Source organism: Sinocyclocheilus rhinocerous, unplaced genomic scaffold (genome assembly GCF_001515625.1).
Source record: "Sinocyclocheilus rhinocerous isolate Xijiao unplaced genomic scaffold, SAMN03320098_v1.1 scaffold889, whole genome shotgun sequence".
Taxonomy (NCBI): Eukaryota; Metazoa; Chordata; class Actinopteri; order Cypriniformes; family Cyprinidae; genus Sinocyclocheilus; species Sinocyclocheilus rhinocerous.
Window position 1 is genome coordinate 478,140 of NW_015638024.1, and position 19,476 is coordinate 497,615.

At 38.0% G+C, this 19,476-nt stretch overlaps 3 protein-coding genes across 8 annotated transcripts in view; 2 read left to right on the forward strand and 1 right to left on the reverse strand.

Moving 5' to 3' along the window:
- The window catches only part of LOC107749415 (immunoglobulin superfamily member 21-like), a 244,427-nt gene extending 234,643 nt beyond the window's left edge, over positions 1 to 9,784 (forward strand). For both annotated transcript variants that reach the window (XM_016564558.1, XM_016564559.1), the window contains exons 8-10: positions 3,755 to 3,947; positions 5,982 to 6,020; positions 8,945 to 9,784. In XM_016564558.1, coding sequence (XP_016420044.1) covers positions 3,755 to 3,947; positions 5,982 to 6,020; positions 8,945 to 9,021 — 309 coding nt within the window. In that variant the 3' untranslated portion in view covers positions 9,022 to 9,784. The remainder of the gene's footprint in view (positions 1 to 3,754; positions 3,948 to 5,981; positions 6,021 to 8,944) is intronic.
- A 3,549-nt stretch (positions 9,785 to 13,333) lies between these two features.
- On the forward strand, positions 13,334 to 16,599 carry LOC107749513 (kelch domain-containing protein 7A-like). The gene has a single exon (XM_016564689.1). The coding sequence runs from the start codon at positions 13,455 to 13,457 to the stop codon at positions 15,741 to 15,743; it is 2,289 nt and encodes a 762-aa protein (XP_016420175.1). The 5' UTR covers positions 13,334 to 13,454; the 3' UTR covers positions 15,744 to 16,599.
- A 1,119-nt stretch (positions 16,600 to 17,718) lies between these two features.
- The window catches only part of LOC107749420 (uncharacterized protein C1orf158-like), a 17,459-nt gene continuing 15,701 nt past the window's right edge, over positions 17,719 to 19,476 (reverse strand). For all 5 annotated transcript variants that reach the window (XM_016564564.1, XM_016564568.1, XM_016564566.1 and 2 more), the window contains exons 3-4: positions 19,133 to 19,307; positions 17,719 to 18,127 (exon numbers count right to left, since the gene is read on the reverse strand). In XM_016564564.1, the coding sequence (XP_016420050.1) occupies positions 17,871 to 18,127; positions 19,133 to 19,307 (432 nt within the window). In that variant the 3' untranslated portion in view covers positions 17,719 to 17,870. The remainder of the gene's footprint in view (positions 18,128 to 19,132; positions 19,308 to 19,476) is intronic.

The window sequence follows — 19,476 nt, forward strand, 5'->3', positions numbered from 1 at the left end:
CTATAGTGACCATTCTTACAGAGTGTGCAATACAACACATGTATCTGTCAGCTTCTGACCTGGTACTGCTATCCATGAGCTATCAATCCAAATGGTTCAACCTGTCCGAGGAGGGGTGCACTGCTTCTGACAAAATCAAACCGTTCAATCATGTAAGTTGCTATGAAATCAAAATAGAGGGTTTTCAAAGGCCTTCAGAGGTCATGAGAACAAAAACTCTGAAAATGACCTATTGAAAAGCACTTAGGGCTGCAACTCAAAAAAAAACCTTGAGCACTCAAGGATATTAGGATGTACGAGACGTATATCGGTGGTGAGATAAGATAAAAGTTTAATATAAGAATCAAATTGCATTTGTAAATGGTCTACAGACACTCAGACTGAGCGACAAAAATGCTCTTTGGCTGAAATGCCATTTAAGTTGCGATTATTTTTTTTCCCCCCGATTGATTCCTCTATTGTTAGCACTCTATATTTCAGTGTCATTTCCATGAACACAGAACAAAGGAAACAAAACCAATGTGGTGTTGCATTTAATAAATCTCTTAAAATGAAAACCTGCCATAAAATCGCTAAATGAAAAAATGGGTTACATTTGTTCCATTTAGATGTTTTTCCGGTTTGCCTGCTGTTAGCTGTTGAAGGAAATAATTTATGTTTCAGAACATTGCAAAAAAAAAAATTCTTAATAATTTTGTATTGTTTTCCAGTAAAGAATTATCTGAATAATATAGTAGGTAAAAAAAATCCTTAAAACAAGTTACAATTACTAGTTTATTTTTCTTACTTTTTCTTACTAAGCATAAAACCTGACTAGATTGTTATATTTGTGCTTAATAAGAAAAAACAAATTAGGATGAGTAAAAAATAAATAAACTTAATTTGTATAGTTTGTTGTGGTATAATTATAGAACAGTATAAGGTAAAACGTGTTCTTAAGTCTTAATAACTGCCGTTTTGCGTCTCGTTTAAAAGATTATTTCCAGTAAAATGCTAGAAACAGGACACTAAAACTGACCTAGAAAATAATTTTAATGAAATATATGCTTAACAAGAACTATCCCCAGAAATAAGGCTAGCATTGAGTTATTATGCTAGCATTAGGCTTCTTTTTGTTAATGCTAAACTCTTCTTACTTGTGTTTGTGTTCTGCTTGGTATTCTCACCAGAAGGCATAAGAGCATCTGATTAAAAAACAAATCAGCTGTTTGTTGATGTATTTCACTGCAGCTTTCAGGGATTTCGCTGCTTTCGTTTGTTCTTGTCAGACTAGCTAGCAAAACAGGTGCGAGCACAGAGCTAGCTAGGAGCGCTTTACTGTCAACTGCGCCAAATTTATACTTGCTTCAATAGTCCGTCAGCTCCACAAGCCTAGTGAAGCAGTAAGATTGTCTCAGTGTAACTATCACCGTCTGCCAAGAGCTAAAAAAAATAATAAAATCTTCCCCAGCAGATAAACACAGAACAGTTTGGTGATGATCCGCCCAATCTTTGTGATAGGGCCGACTCAGAGATGTGTCTGGCCAACGGCATTTAGGTGGAAAGAAATTAGACCTGATATGCCATCATCATTGAATCTACTTTACGCTATTTTGTTTGTGACTTGAATTTAAAAGAATGTTACAGTAGTTATGTTTTATTCCTGGAAATTCCAGGTATAGCTGAGTTCTTAAACCAGGCAGTTAGCTTTTCCAAACTAGTCAGTGCCAGGCCTAAACTGGTCATTAGCTGGTCTATACTGGTCTTTAGCAGATTTAGACTGGTTATTTGCAGATCTAAACTGGTCATTTGCAGGTTAACACTTGTCATTAGCTGGTACAAGCTAGTAGACCATTTAGATGGGCAACAATCTCAGTCTAAACTCATCAATGTCAGGTTAGACCAGCTATTGACCAGCCTGGGCTGATTCAGACCAGCTACAAACCATGTTTCAAAGCATAACTACCATCTAAAACTGGATTTTGTCTTCTCATTTGGGGTTTTGGATGGAAAAAGCACTAAGATGTAGTTACCTGAGTAGGAGAGGGAGTTGGTTGGTGCATGGCAGATCTGTGTGTTTATTCAACCACATATTTGAAGTACACCTTTAAATAATAGAAGAATGGTCACCATAAACAGGCTTGACGGGGACATAAATCCAGTTTGGATCTTAATATTTACACAAAAGATTTCAGAAGATTTTAAAGCCAATGGAGTTTTATTTGGAAGAACATCTCCCTTATCCTTAGCTGCTCCAAGGCCTTGGGTTTCACATGTAGATAAGATAAATGTTAGCACAGAAAACTAAATACTACCCTGATATTCAAACAGTCCCAAAAAACAGACTCAATATCCCCTTTGGTTTACTTAGACTCTAGTTAAACCACTAACAATGGGGTCACATTGGTGTCTCCTTCCTTTCTAAATTAAAATTTGTATTTGAATAGAATACAGAGCATTTATGCTCTCCAAGAGCTTGTCTTACTGTCATTTCTTGACTTTAACCATGCGAGTGCCATGGGGGATATTTTTATCTGGATCTGACCTGATTCCACCAGCAAGTGCAAACTCATTTCACTGCTGTCATGGTGTGAATGTGGAAGTCCAGTTACACACAGCCAAGCCATACTCTCCAATGAGCCGTTATCAGAGGTCACCCAGACAAGCCACATGATTTTGTGAAGTTAGATGGATTGTGTCAGCCAGTCACTTATCACACCTAGAACATGGGTAAATTGGTTTGATCAGCAGGGGAAAGATCCTCTCTCGTGCCCGGAAACTGGATCTACAATGAATCGGGATGTAGCCTTGGCTCAGGCACTGAGATTTCTAGGTTTCATCACACCTGTCCTCTTGTGTAGAATCAAATGATATTATACTGAGCTTTCACAAGTATTAAAAGGCAAGGACTTGTTCAAATAGACATGAAATTATTTATTGTGTTAGTGGGCTTCCAGGCATAGTTGCAGACAATGCTACACCATGGACCACTGTAAAGGAGCGTATAAGAATACTTGATATTCTTTTGCCTCTTGTGGACTACCTGTTTGTTGTGTTGTTGTTTTTTTTCATTGCTGCCTCTAAAGACCATCAAACTCCTTATATTCCTCTTCCTTGAAAAGTCTATAACAAGAAATGCTTTAATTGTCTCCATATAATATTGCATTGCATCATATTTTCTGTCCTTTCTTCCAAACGGAAAGGTATTGAGTATTGATTTATTATTTATTTTTTATTATTTAGAAAGGACTTAAAAATGGGTTTATATTATTCATAATATAACATGTTTCTTAATGACTTAAGATGCCTTTTTATTTACTGTACTGTATTTTTAAGAGATGCACTGATATTAATATTCTGGCAATGCAGATAAGCTGATCATTATTTAAACTGATACGTTTCTGATATATAAATAAATTTTGTATTATTTTAACTAAATAAATGTCAAATAAAGCATTACATCACAACATTATGATGTAGTATTAAAAATGGATATTCTTTCTGAGAAATAATCTTTCGAAAGAAGAAATAAAACTAAGTTTCGGTAAGCGTTAGATGACAGCAAATGTTAATATAGGATAAATCATGCACAATTTAAAATCCAATAAATTGAAAAAACTAAATCAAATACAAGTCAATAACTGATTTAGTACCAATACATTGTACGTCACTTTCTGTATATTGGGCTTCTAACTGATTTTTTTTTCTCTTTATCATTTTTCCTCTAATGTACACATTCTTGTGTACTAAACATGCGCGTACACACTACTTCCAGAATGAGGTGTTTCCTGAGCCTCTGTTCACCTGGACGCGGGTAGGCGGCAGACTGCTGGACGGCAGTGCCGAGAGAGATGGGAAGGAACTGGTGTTGGAGCGAGTGCCTGCAGAACTGAATGGCTCCATGTACCGCTGCACGGCCCAGAATCCACTGGGCTCCACTGACACACACATACGCCTCATTGTTTTTGGTGAGTAACTCCAGCAGTAACTCCAATTTCTATTCGAAATGCAGTAATTAAAGGTCTTTGTTTATTGAATTCTATTTCGCATTCTATTATTGTATTCTATTGGAGTTGTTTTTTGTCTTTTGAGGACAATATCTTTAAATCAGTATTTCGTCATGTCATTAATTTTAGTAAAGTTTACTCCAAAATTAGTCAACAAAAATAACATGTCAGTTTATGAGAAAGTGCAAAATAAAACCTAATATTATATATAAAGACATTTATTTAAACTAAGCAGGAAATGCAGCTTATTCAGAAAATTTGTGACATAAGATAGATGGCTACATTAACACATGACCGTCAAATCTGCAGTATATTGGAATTTTTGGGTCAAAGATGTCTTTCCTTAATGGATATTGTTTTTTGTTAGCACAAATATGAAATAATCAACATCTTGTTAAAAGAAAAGTTGCCTTTTTGAGTTTGATTGTGTGACGGTTTCATTCCCCTGTGGTTTTGTCTAGCCATCCTTTGCTGCTGAAACAGATGCTGTGCCCACCAAGTCTTGGCTTTGTTTTCATTGATGTTAGAAAGAGATTGCTTGCTGACGCTGTTGCGTGTGTGTGTGTTTTGCCGCCCCTGGACTAATTTCCCCCCTGAGCTTTCGAGGCTGTCAGGGTTTATGAGAGATCTGCCTATAGCGTGAGCACAGATCTAATCAAAGATGTGCTTTGGAAGATGAAGGACAGTCGGTGCAGCTCTGGATAATCTGAATGACAGCCAAGGCTGAGGACAAAAAGCTGAATACGGTTCACCATCAGGCGTGAACATACAATTGCACCCATGATCAACTGAATCAGTAGTTTATTGTAGATTCAACCATATGCAAAAACAATTGCTTCTTACTTCTCAAAGTAATGCATGATCATGTACAACACACATACGACTTTTGCTAAGGGATAGGGCACACATTATTACGTCATTATTTACCCACCCTCATGTCGTTCCAAACAGTGGCAGAGCTAGAGTTGTCCATAAAGTTGTCCATCATCTATATCATACAATAGCTTCTCCTTGAGTGAACTGTCAACCACTGCAACCAGAAAATTTAATTAGTGAGTTCATACTGGTTTTGTGAACTGAATCAACCAATTAATTGAGAAGAAGCCTCAAAAGAAATGATTTAAATGTGCAGGCGGATGTCAAGATTTTCAGTGAATAGCTACTCAATTGATCAGTGTTTATGGGTGAGTTGTATGGACCATGATGCTTTAATGCATCTCTTTTCATTGTGACACAATTGTCCACTTTCAAAACTATGCTGAAATTAAGGACAAACCATCCATCACTCCTATTCTTCAGGCCTATTCTTCTTACCCATCTACAAATTGTTGGGCGGAGTACAGGAGGCCATTTGGTGAAAAGTGTTTTTTTGGGGAGGACGACTCCTCAGGAATGGTTCATGTGGAGGAGCGTTAATATCTATTTAACAGCCTAGTGTGGCCCGCATCATCATAAACCTCATTCAAAACATCCTTGTGCTTTTGAGTCTGAACACGGGTGGCACAGAGAGAAGAACGGCGATTAAGAGCATTTGAACTGGGCTACTATTGACCGGTTTCAATAGCCATTCATTAGAGCCCATCAGCTGTATTAAAAAACAGAGATGAGCATTTAGGAGAAAGGAAGCTTGCAGTGTCAGATCTTGTCAATAGATTTTTGCTGCTACAGTATCGGTCGAGGGGGCGGTTGAGTATTCTTGGAAAAGATTTTGGGATTTTTTTGGAGTTTGCTCATCTGTGCTTTCATAGAGAGCTCAAAGTTCAAAAGGTTCCAGTCTTTGGTGGATTTTACATGGAAGCCTGCCAAGAATAGGAGTGAACTTATGAACTTTGGCTGCTGATAGCTCTTCAGTGGTATTCTAGTCTTGTCTCTAAGAGACTCGTGGTTTTCATCCTTCATATTATCCTTCATCCTTGTATTATCTATTAATACACTCTTCTCTCTCCCTCTCCACCTCTTAATTTTCAACTCCCCTTCCTCTTCTCTGTTCTGCAGAAAACCCAAGTATGATGAAAAACACACAGAATCCGAACAGTAAGTATTTGAGCGCCTCAATGATTAGATTCCTTGACTGTGTGAACTTTTTGCTGCCTCTTGTTTGAGAAGACTCCGTGATGAATTAAGAATTACAAGAGAGCCGTTCTGCAGTGTTTTCTTCCTACGGGTGCTATAATTGCACAACTGAAGTTTTTAAAAATGACAGAGAATGCAGCAAGGTCGGAATACTATCCCAAAATGCATTGCACTCAACATAATCTTCCATTCCGAGAATGACACATGAACCAAAAGCAATATCTCATTGACTGAATATTTGCCAAAACATTTTTTTTCTAAAATTGGATTAGATTTTCCAAATAACTGTATTTATTTCTGAGATAATCACTTGCTGAATTAAATAAGCAACAAACAAGCAATAAGTACAACATGCAGCATAGGTCATGTGACAACTCTATTGCATACTTGTATATATATAATGTATGTATTGAAAGCATTGCAAGAAAATGCATTGTTAGTTTTCAAATGCAATAAGTAAAGGGTAAGAAATGAACTACCTCTAGTGTCACCTTGACTGATTATTTGCCAAAAGTTAAGCCCCTTTTATGCCAAATTGGATGCCAAATCACCATATTAATTTCCAAGATGATAAGTAGACACCATTGATAGAATTACATATTCTATAGAGTATACTATATATAAATGCAGTACAATGTGTGGAACTGGTCTCTTGTAATGCTATATGTTTCAAAAGCAGTGTTTGCTTCCTACACATGATATAATTGTGAAATTGCTAAATTGTAGTTTGATAAATTACTACATACTGTGTTTTTATTGTCTTTGGTCTCCCTCCGTCCTCTCCCCCTCTCAAGAGGCCTTGTGTCTTCCGAAGACTTGCTGCTTTCACCATTTAGAATCTAGAAGTGAGCCATCACTTACCAATGCACCAGCGCGTCCACAGCAAATATAATTCAGTGATGGATTACGGTTGTTTTATACATTCAGTGCTGGCTCATTTACAGTTTCTTAGAGTCTCATATGTAAAGATGAAGAACTGTCAGGCAGAAGGGCGGAAGGAGGCCTCTGCCTTTTTTATTTCTTATGTTTTTCTCTTATTCTTTTTTTTTATTCGCTCTCTTTCGCCTCACCCAAAACCCCTCTCTTTCCTGTGCACCACCGCATCTACGGATGTAAATTTGAATATGCAAACGCGGCAGGGCAGGTGTGTGAGAGCAAGGACAGAATCAGGTCAATGTGAGCGCTGATCTTGAGTCGAGCTTCAGATACCCCTCGTATGCAAGTCAAATGGCTTGTAGAACAAGGCCTCGGGAGGTCACTATGTCTGACATGTGTCTGAATCTCAAACACCCTCTCGACTCACAAAATAGCACCCTAAAGACTGTAGTGCTCACAAATGGCCTGAAGTCTATTATTCTCCTGCTGGATCCTTAGTTTAAAATGGCTGGTTATGTTCAGAATGCCAAACAACTACAGTATTCTACATACATATTTTATAATATTTCATTTCTGTATGGATGGCCAAATGCATTTGCTAAAATATACATTGTACATCCCGAGCACAATGCGAGAAATACTGTACGCCACGCTGCAATGTGTTATCTCCTTTTTGATTTTCAGTACTAAGTGATTGAACTGATGTAAAAATGTTTTTACAAAAAAATGGATATTAAAAAAATCATAAATATGAATTTAAAAAATATTATTTTTAATTAATATTTTATTTAAAAAATAGTAATTATTAATATTAAGTAATTACACATGTGACAGGTCATGAGGTCATGTGACAACAATATAGTGTGCTATTTTAAATATATTTATACTATTTTTTTTAGACAGTATACTGTGCTGTGGTATCCTTGTGTTCCATTCTGGACATAACCACTGAGTTTTGACCATAAAAGAAAAAAAAATGATATTGTGGGTATAAAGTGGTACTAATGTTATATTAATTATAGCACTAACACCCATATAAGCCATACAAGTAGAAGTAATGTTATATATTACCACTTGTTTTGTCAATGAAAATGAGAGAGATGGTAATAAAATTACTTCAGCACTGAAGAAGTATTGCTCATAATACTTATGACAGCCATCATCATTTAGTGCTTATTGAGCATTGTGTAGTATGCATGAAAGTTGTGGCCCCAGTGATCCAGCACCACTGTACAGCTAGTTCAAACCTTTTAGAGTGCATTAGACGATTACAGCAAAGTACCTGAGAAAAGAAGTTAGCTCATACAGCTTTCTTGCCCACAGTGCTACAGCGAGAATGAATCTCTCATGCAGAAAGTAAGGAGCTCTGCTTGCTCCTTTATTAGCCATACCCTTTATATTTGAGATAGATGACCCAAAAATAAAAAGTCTTCAACAATTATTTACTCTCATGTTGTTCTAAATCCATGTGATGTGATTTTTTTCTGTGGAACACTGTGTTCCAGACAATTTACAATGACAAAAAAAAAAAACTAAACGTTGTCCATATGACTTTGCAGCTCTTAAATCAAATATTTCACAGGTTGGACATCAATAACATCAAATGTTATGACATCCAACAATTTGCATGAATAATTAGTTTTTTGTTTTTTTAGAGTGAAAAGTGAATAAACTTTCTCACACAAAGCTATCGTGTTTCTTGGAATATATGACAAACAAATCATATGAACTACTAATTATATGAACTTTTTTTTTTTTTTGTAGTGCTTTATTTTGTCATTTTTGGAGCTTGATAGCCCACGATCACCAGGAACTGCTTTTTGTTCCACAGAAAACAACAGCACACATTTTTTAGATTGACATTAATGTGAGTAAATGATGACAGAACTTCATTTCGTTTTTGGGTGAACTATCCCTTTAAGACAGGGCTATAAGCAAAACTGGATTATGACCAAGATGTGACAAGCATCTTCCTGCCAAATACTAATTACTTTTATTTACTCTTTCAGATGGAGCTCCTGGTTTGCACAAGCTTGGACTGATATTCCTGCCACTTATTCTCACAGTGACTGTTGAACTGACGTGAATATCCTCGATTCAGCTGCACATAAACACGCCTCCTCTCCAGTCAGGCCCCACACACACTCACACACACACGCACACAAGCCGTCTCCAGACCGTGACTAAACCTACCTTGCTTTCATCTGTGGGAGAACCTGAACCCCCAACAGGGGGCGCACCACCCTTTTTTGTGAAAACACACACGCACAAAAAGATCCAGATGGAGATTGATAATATCGCTGATTAAAAAATAAGATTAAATGAAAATAACACGCTGAATATGAGAACAATCACTTTCTTATTGTCTACCCCACCACACAGACACTGTATTTTATTTTATTTTTTTGTTAAACTTGCCTGTCAATCAACAGAGACCTGTCATTCAGAAAATCTAAAAGGCGCTTGGTGTTCGAGATGAACAGAAATGTCCTACACTGGAGTGTGGAGAAAAGACAAAGGAATTGTGAGTCACTGACAATGCTGACTGTCACTTCAACTCCAACTAGCCGCCCTTGAGTTGCCTCCATTAGAATTACTGCACACTGGCACAAACAGGACTCAAACACGCCCCCTTTTTAAGGACCACGCCATTTGTGTTTTTTTGATCACAGTATTTTTCCGTTTCCTTTTCTTGAATGGCTCATGGCTGGAATGTAACAAAAAAAAAGAGACTATACTAAACGTCCTGTGACATTTTATTGCAAAGAAATGGAAGATCCTCTTTTTAAGTGTATTTTGTGTACATCCCTGTAAATAATGAAAAGTATATTACAGAGCAGAAAACAAAAAAATAATTAATATGGCTTTATTGCGTGCGTCTGGTCATCCTCTACTGAAATCCAACCCAGGCTTTTAGAAAAAGATGAAATCAGTGGCCTTTCTACGATCTGATTTCATGTGCTCAGTGTCTATGACATCTGTGTGACTGTTTTCAACCGCAGAGGAAAGATGACAGCTTTTCTCGGGGGTTGTTGGTGCATGTGACGTTCGAAGATGATTTCCCTCCTCATCTGTTTGTCGCATATCTGTCCTTAAGTTTTTGTCACATATTCAGTGACCTGCATCGTGTACAGTCCTTCTCTCTAATCTAACAGTTACTGCTAGGATCATGTTAGCCACCGTTACGACCCCTCCATCCCCAAAGGACGGTCAAGTGAAGCCAAGTGTAAACAGGGTTGTTGCATTTGTTTCATACCACCTGTATTAAAAATGGAGATGATCAACTTAAAATGACTGGTGTGTGATTGTCCTTTTGATACTCAGCAGCAAAATACATGCTCTAGCAGTTGTTTTCTGACACTATGTGGTGCTATAATGAAATAATAATCATTGTTGTAAGTGAGGTCTATGTCTAATTCAACTCTGCTTTTGTGAATGGTAAAAATCTCAATTACTGTGTTTCTCTGTTATATCAGGTTCAGGTTCAGGTTTAGTTGCAGTGGAGGGACGTCTCCCAGAATCATTGTTGTCTAAGAGCTTTCAGCAGGTGCATTGTGGATGACAGGACCTATATATCAGGAAAGTACCCAAGCACACTGAAACACCCCAACAGTTTAATATTACCCTATATACACTAGCTAATTTTGTTAGCCCACATTTTAAATGGTCACATTTTATTTTAAGGTCCAATTCTCACTAAAAACAAACCATTAACTATGACTTTTGCCTCAATAAACTCCTAATTTGCTGCCTATTAATAGTTAGTAAGGTAGCGGTTTAGTTAAGGTTAGGTATTGGGAAGGATTAGGGATGTAGAATATGGTCATGGATAATATGTACTTTATAAGTACTAATAAACAGCCAATATGTTAATAATAGACATGCTAATACTCAACTTAATAGTGAGAATTGGTCCTTATACTAAAGTGTTACCTTTTAAATTTGCCTCTCTGCAGCTTGGGAGCCCATAAAAAAAGGATTCTGTTCTATTTTTCATTCAAATATATACAGACTACAGAAATTTAGATGTACACATTTATATGCTTATGTGTTTATGTCAGAAATATAGTGAGGTACAAAAGTCTGTAACCACACTAAAAATCTGTAATCTAAAAATCTAAGTTAAACCTGGAAATAAGCTATAAGTTATTTATAATTTGTAATGAAAAAAGCAAAAATTCAAGCATGTTTACTAGACTGTGGGATTTCACCGTATGTGATTCCACAATGGAAGATGGAATGACATGTCTTGCCCTATTCGATTAATTCAATTTGTGCATTCTTTGTGATTAAAGTTGTTGCTTACCGACTGTTCATATTCTTTGAACACACTGGAGAACTAGCAAACTGTTATCACAGTCGGAGGAATATATTTTCTTTTCTGTGTTTTTGTATAACATGCAATGATAAATAATCGTGATTGCCTTTATAAAACAAAATATTTTCCTCTACCTACGGTAATGCTTCATGGGATGGAAGTCATTAGAGAAATTTTTTTCAGTTATGAATGCAGCTTAGCACTTGATGGTCTTGTTTAGGTTTGTCCTTTGCCACCCTGGCTCACTCTGGATGTCCTCATGCAAAGTAGTCTCTTTTTTTTTTTATTGCAATTTAAGCTTTTCTAGACACATGTATTAAAGGATTGGGTCTAAAGCCTAGGTGGGAGATGTGGTTTTATGGGCTTAATAAAATCAGGAAGATAGGCCCCTTGCTATTTCAGGTCACACTTCACATACTCAAAGGAAAAAATATGAGCAATTATGAACTGGTAAAAAAAAATACTGATTATGTCATTTACATTTAAAATTATGGTCTTCAACATTTTCTGGGTCTTTCCTTGGTTAAATAAAAAAAAATGAAAAATGAATATGCCAGTTACAGTAATGTAAAGTGTATAAACTGTTTTAATATTTCTATTCTGCATGAAAACTCATCCCCATGCTTTCATTAATTGTTTACAAAATTATCACTTGAAAGTTAAATCAGTGTTTAAACATCTATCACATGACATTTTAAAGTGTTTTCAGATTTCACTCTTAATATACTCATTTAATGACTTTAATAATAAAGTGTGCTTGCAGATTTTACCAGTGATCAGTAACCCGAAGTGTAGAAAACCTAATTATATAAGTGCCAAAATAGCCTGTTATCTTATCAGAAGGCAATAGTGGTGATTTACTTTTTTTGGATCCCCTGGAAAATTTAATTTCCAGGAATCCGTTACGGAGCTCTTGGCATAGTCTATAATATCTATAAATATGTTTAGGTTGCTTTAGTTGTGCTGTAGAAAGCAAAGAAAGTAGCTCACTTGAGTGTCAAGTGATTTTTGGCATAGCAAAGCTAAAGTCTATCTGGATTAGTTTGTTCTGACATTAACTTGTAACTTTGACACTCACCATGAGTTTCAGTCTATTATGAATTTCACAATTCTTTTTCCACAACATGTTGCCAAATGCATTTTTTCTCCAAATCCAAACTCTTCACTTGACACATGATAGGAGGGGCAGAGGGGTAGTAGACCTTTGTGACACATCTGTCAATTATTCAGGAGTAAGCATGCTTGCTGGTTTAGGTTTCCTCAGTGCAGCTACAAGACGGCTATCACATAGCAAAACAATGTCTGTGTCAAAAAAGGACACCATTCAATCTAGCAAAGTGTTTATGGCTATTTTGATCATTTTCTCTGATGGTAAGTCGATCATATTACAGTTGTTAGCCTTACAGGTTATGACATCTTACATTTAAAACAGTGTTCTTTTTTAAGGGTATGCAAATAATGCCTTTGGCAAATGCAAAGCTACCTCATATCATCTCTCAAAGCCTTGCTAATCAGCAACACTGTTGTCATGCGTTCATGGGAAAGAACTTTGATCCTGTTTGAGCAAACAGCAGCATCCTGGTCATATAGTCTTGTGTTTGTAATTGATATAGTCTATCAGCCATCTCCACCTCTTAAGTAAATTACTTTCACCATTCTCACCAGTTGTGTTTGCAATAGCCAGGGTATGTTAGATATTTTCATAGTTAAATAGACTTATCATCAATTAAAACAAGATGGCATAAACACATAGTCATCACTTAATTCGCAATCTAATTTGCCTGTCTTGTTTTGTTTTGTTAGGTTATGCTTTGTCTGCACTGGAAAAATGTCACCTGTATGTAAGCTAACTTGCTAAAAATTGTAGTTATATATCAATAAATATACGTCAATAAAATGTTAGTTCTTCAAGGAAACTAAAGGGTTAGATAAGCCTTCAAAAGCCCTGGTGTCATTTGTTTTCATAGCGATCACCTGCACCAGGTGGAATGATACTGGTCCCCGCCCTCAGAGAACACAGGATGCAAATGCTCTTGTTGTACATATCAGGTTTTTAGTCATCCTGTGGGAGAAAAGACAGCTGACAGTGTGCTTCTGCTTGCAGATACTAAACTACAAACTACACAGGCTGGAATACGCTAGGGAAGAGGCTTCAAATAAAATCCAATGTCCAGAGGACCACCATAGATTTCGCTACAGAGATGCCAATTGCAGAATTGCTTGGAATGCACTTTGACATGCAGCTCCTGGGCAAACTGACTCTATCCGTGGCCACCATGTTATTTGTCTCTTTGGTTTTCAGATTCTACAACTCCAGGGCACGAAACAGACGGCGGGGAAGTGAAAGAATTCAACAAAGGGGTGTGCAAGCAACCCGAGGAAGCTACAGTGCCTGCAATACTGAGCAAGAACCACAGAGCAAAGCTGCAAAGGAGGAGTCTGACAGGGAAAATCATTTTCAAGAATCTTCAGAGAAACCCTTGGAAGAGAGCCTTAAAAATGCCAATTCTGCCTTGAAAAGTGGTCAGCCTGAAACTATGGGCTTGGACAGTTGTGTAAAGGAGGAACCTGCAGGTAAAAACAACGTAATTGAGGATATAACTGAGGCAAAGAGTGGCAAACCAAAGTTGACCTTAAAACTTCCTGGTGTGACCGAAACAGGTCAAGGAAGTCCAAGTGGTCGCCGATCTCCAGTTCTAATGAAGAAGCTGGAAGGTGGCACGGGTGTTGGCAGGCAGCTGAGGCAGGACGTTGGTCACCAGGGCATGTTCTCGAGTTTTCAGTCAAAGGCAGAAATCAAAGTAGAGAATGCTGACCTTATCTTGGATGGGCCAGGGAATTGTAGAACGGGCATCCATGGAAAGATCTATGAGTACTACGTGGAGTCCTCATCTCATTTCATCTCAGATTTAAGCCCCACCCGGTCTGTCAGTCCGGTCTATGGTCAAAACGAAAACAGCACTTCACAATTATTGGATTTACCCGGTTTTAAAGACTGCTCCCGAACGCCAAGTCCACAACCTTCTAGTTTCATAATTAGAGATCTTGAAATTGCTCCACGAATTACTAACGAGCCTCCCTCGTTAGCGGGAGGCCTCCTTCATAAACCGGAGACTGTGAGGTACAGCAGGCAAGTAGTCATCCGTCAGGACAGCTATCTTACTGCTGCTAGTGACTCAGGGCTTCCAATCCCCTTGCCTACACAGAGGGCTTTAACACCTCGCAGCTGTTCTCCAGCACAACCCAATGACATCCCTTCAAGCCCATTAGACTCTGATATAGCAAACCTGGATGCGCCGGAGGAACCACAAGTCAAAACTGTCGCCGGAGCAAAATTCTTACACTTTCCAGAGAACATGGGGAATGCAGAACTCGAGAGTATAGCAGGGAAGCTCGATTTAGGCAACTGCTTGGAGGCTTTAACACTTGCTAAAAAACACGGTCACACTGCCCTTCAGCAAGCTGCTCTCCGTGTCATGTCTGATAATTACCTTCAGGTCCTCAGAGACCCAGGCCTCTTTGGCAGGCTGAAAGCAGGGGAGCGTGATCACATCCAAACACAACGCATGAGAGGAAGGAAGTGGTTAGTGGTCGCAGATATGGATTCCCCGGATTGGAGTAGACGTCCATCACAGTCTATGTATTTAGAGTTTGAATCAGTTAAGTCATCCAGTATTTATTACTACGATGATTATAAGGACACATGGCACCTTCACTCCCACATTCCTCAGGAAGTGTTATCGAAAGGTTGTGCCATGTGCACCATGGATAATTATCTATTTATCGCTGTGGGTTTCCAAGGCTCAGACCGTGAAGCGACCCCTTCAAAGAAAGTGTACTGTTACAACCCAATGACTTCAATTTGGAGTGAAATAAGCCCCATGAATGAGGGAAGGCCTCACTGCAAACTCGTGGCTCTGCAGGGCCATCTTTATGCAATTGGAGGCGAATGCCTATCAACGGTTGAGCGCTACGACCCCAGGACAAACCGATGGACCTTTGTGGCACCTCTTCCTAATGAGACATTCGCCGTAGCTCACAAGGCCACAGCCTGCAATGGTGAACTGTTTGTTGCAGGGGGCACGTTGAGATACACCCTCTTGCGCTATAATCCCAAGACCAACACGTGGCGAGAGAGCATGATTGTGGGCAGTAAGGACAAGACCACAGAAATAGTGGCGGTGAGGAACTTCCTGTATCGTTTTGACGTCAGTCCCCTGGGCATCAGCGTGTATCGCTTTCACGCAGTGGCACGACTATGGTACGAATGCGCTTCAATACGCCGCCCACATTGCACAGCCTTTCAATGTGTGACTATGGACAATATTATCTACTGTGTGAGTCGTCAATTTACCTTGAGGTTCCTTGCAGATGAGGTATCGCCAAGCTTTGTTGCACAGGATTTGAAAGTGCTATCTCCGGCTAAAGGTATTTTGTTTCCTTTCGTCCTTGTGCTACCTGACAGGGCCACTCAACAAACTTGTGTTTAAAAAAGGTCAGATCTTTCAAGTAAAAGGTTGTCTGGTAAGAACAAACACTCAAGACCATATTATGCACATGTTCAAGGAATGTACCTTTTCTTAATTAGTGGCAATTTAGATAAAATATCAAGGCTATTACATCCAATTATTGTACAGCTAGATCACAATTACACAGCACTTACTGATAAATAAATCTGCTGTCATAGTGAAGGCTATTTGTTTGTTTAGGCCTTCAAACCACTCTGATGTCTAAATCAACCTTTTAATCCTGGAAATGTCTTGTGCAAGTGCATAAAATGTTTCAGTAAATATACCGTTTTGAAACACTGTGTGGATAATGTTAACCAATACTGTGTGTAGAATAAAGCCGAACTGTGGTTGCGGAGCTGGCATCATAAACAACATGAATGGCTGCCATTAGTACAATTTATGTATGCTCTCTAATTATATTCAGTTTTTTTAATTTCCTTTTTGCATATTTGCAGTTGTTTCTCTGCATATCACACAATTAATCGTACATGATAACAGCACATTTTTATATAAAATGTTAATCTGTTTGTTGTATTATTTTCATGACATTTCCACAAATTTTGTCATCTTGCCACAAGAATGCATTTCCTTTCAGGTCAATGGTTTTACTTGTGAAGCTTCTCTTATTTCATCAAGCATTTTATGGTAACACTGTGTGGTTCTTTGCAAAGACAGTTTAACATCACATGAGCACTTTGGGGAGCCTAGAAGAAACATTTCTTCTCTTTGTGTATTCCATTAAACAATACAGAGAGAACTAATGACTTAATGGGGGTAAGGAAAGAAGAATCTAATGCTTTGCCTCTTCGTGCACTTTTCTCTCTATCTTCTGGAGAACTGGGAATAAAATTCTCTCATCTATTATAAGTGAGTCTTGGTTCTTGTGTTAGACTTCAATATATAATGAGTTCTGACAAAATGTGTGTTTGCAGCAAGAGGCGTTTGTGTGACCAGGATCTTAATTAAATTTAAATGCAATTATGCTGTCAAAAGCAAAGCAATCACATAATCAATTTATGTTAATGAAAGTATACAATACAATCACCGTGACAATCGCTTATGCATATGTGATCAAAGAAAGCAGGCATGCAGAGGAGTGTGTGCTGTGATGCAATTCCGTGACGTATCATTTCTCTCCGTGTGTAACTCTAGCACCATCATGTGGGGGAGATCTCAAGGTCTGATGGAATCGCAAAAGAACTAATTCACCACACAAAAAGTCAGTGACACAAATGCAAAAAGACACATAGCTGGAATGTTCCGAAGGCTAGCAGAAGAACACAGTGGGATAAAACCTACACAGCAGGAGAAGTGTGAACAGATGGTTGGACGTAAAATAGTGTCCAATTCCTTGTAATTAAACACTTTGATTCAACATAATTAAACACTTAATGGGATGGGAGTTATGAAAGTGCCCTTAGAGTATGTCGATGAATGATTTGGCTATCTGAACTAGTACTGTGGTCCAAATGAACTGTTGATTCAATGCTATTTTAGTGCGATAATGAAGCATGACATATCCTAAAAAAATTTGCAGGTTTTTTTGTTGTTGTTGTTTTGGTTAACACGGTTTTCTCTCTCACTCACTAATGTGACCCGCAAATAAACACCAACTTGTAGTAAACATGGAAAGAACACAGTCTGACAGATGGAAATACCTGTAAAGCTCAAATATTGATAGACCATTATTATTTCAGTGGGGTTCCAAAGTTTGAGACCGTGTGAACTCAGAAGAGCTCTTTGGTCATCTCAAATCATGCTGGACAACATGATCATCAGGTTTTACACACACTTGTGGAGTTCATGCAGCTCAAGTGCTGCTGTCAGTTGCTGCTTTTCACTTTAAATAAAGTGATGCTAATATAATGTAATATAAAACTAATGCATTAAATGCTAAAAGTATTTGGACTAGTGATATCAGACGTTTGGACCACATTGCAGTGTATATCTTTTATTTGACTTTCTGCAAACACCGTGGAATGCTCCTGTTCCTTTTGTTTTAAGTGCCACTGATCAGTAAAACAAGGTATTCCAAGCCCTCTCCCCAGGCTGAGGCCAGTCTGTGTGGTACTGGAGGGCTGAAGGTGGTGAGACAAAGGGTAAGGGTCACAGCAGGCTGGCTGGATTAGTGGAGACCTGCCTGCAGGGTCTGGGTTTCAGTGCCAGGTCCTCGTTGCTGTGCTTGGCAGGGTACTGACTGCTGGAGAAACGCTTGGGCATGCTGACGTGGCGAGAATAACAGAAGGCGCTGATGGGGTGCAGAGGGTATGAAGCCCTATACTCGCTTAGTGCGGGCACAACTGCCCGCTGTTGTTCCATATGAGCCCGCCAAGACTCTGCCAAGCCAAAATTAGTAGGAGGCCCTGTGTGTAAGAAACAGAGGGAGGCAGAGAGAAAAAAAAGAGACATCACAAGAGAAACAGGTTCAAATAGACTGTGTGGAGTTTCTATGCCACTAGCATTGCAACAGTAAAGAGCAACACTGAAAAGACCACAGAGGGAACTGGGTTATTATCATTAACAAAAACTATTAAACTATTTGTGTTAATTTTAAATAAAGCTGTAAATATTAGATGAAAAACTTTAAATGAAAATTAGAAAATTAAAAATTGTGCTGAAGCACTAGAATTACTAGAATTAATTCTAAATATTAATAAAACTATAAAAGAACATACCAAAATCAGCCTATGAATGGCTTACTTGTAATATTGTTACACTGAAAAAAAATGTATTAGCGTTAAATGAATAGTTAACAAAAAACTGAGCTGTTAATCACTGAAACAGTATCAAACCAACAACTTAAACTTGACCAATTTGATTCATTAACGAATCACTCAGAACAGTTTTATGAACTGAATCAATAAATTTATTCATTTGAGTCAAACAAACTCTGACTAAAAAATATTTGTTTATCAGTCAGACATTGTTACATTTCTAATAAGCTTTCATGAGAACAGAGGGTGTTTTAAGTGATTCACCATGTTTTCCTCACACAAAGCTATAGGCTAATATGAATCGTGAGAATCATTCATTTCTTTGTCTTTTTTTTTTATCTTAAAATAGAAATGAAATCATATGGGTTTGGAACAACATGACAGTGAGTAAATGATGACGATTTTCATTTTTGAGTGAACTATTCATTTAAATCACCCACTGGCATATAATAGACATCAATTTCTCATTCACATTTTCCGCAGTAATTTTCTGTCTATGCTCAAATAAAAAAATAAATGAAGACACTGGACAATAAAAGCCAATGTGTTAATATAACTGATATCCATGATTTACAGGGATGTTTTCCAAGATTAATTCAAAACGCAGACTGAATTGCATTAAAACCCATCTGGAGTCAAGGGAATGCTTAATACCTTGGATTGGGTGATCTGACCTCTCTGGGAGCCCAGCCAGTTTGAAAGAGTTCCAGGAGTGCAGTGTGGGCAGAGCGGTGGAGGCCTGCCGCCCGTAAGACTCATCATAGAGTGTCACCAGACAGTGGGAGGAGGGGACGTCATGATGAGACAATAACTGCCTTAAGGGAAGACCCTAAAGCATGGATTAAACCCACAGACATGGTTTATCAGACCAGTGAAGGACAGAACGGATCATTCACAATGCACAACTTAATATAAATGGCTTGATATATATATATATATATATATATATATATATGTGGCAAAGGCGGTCAGATTGAAAGTATTTACAAAACTAATAC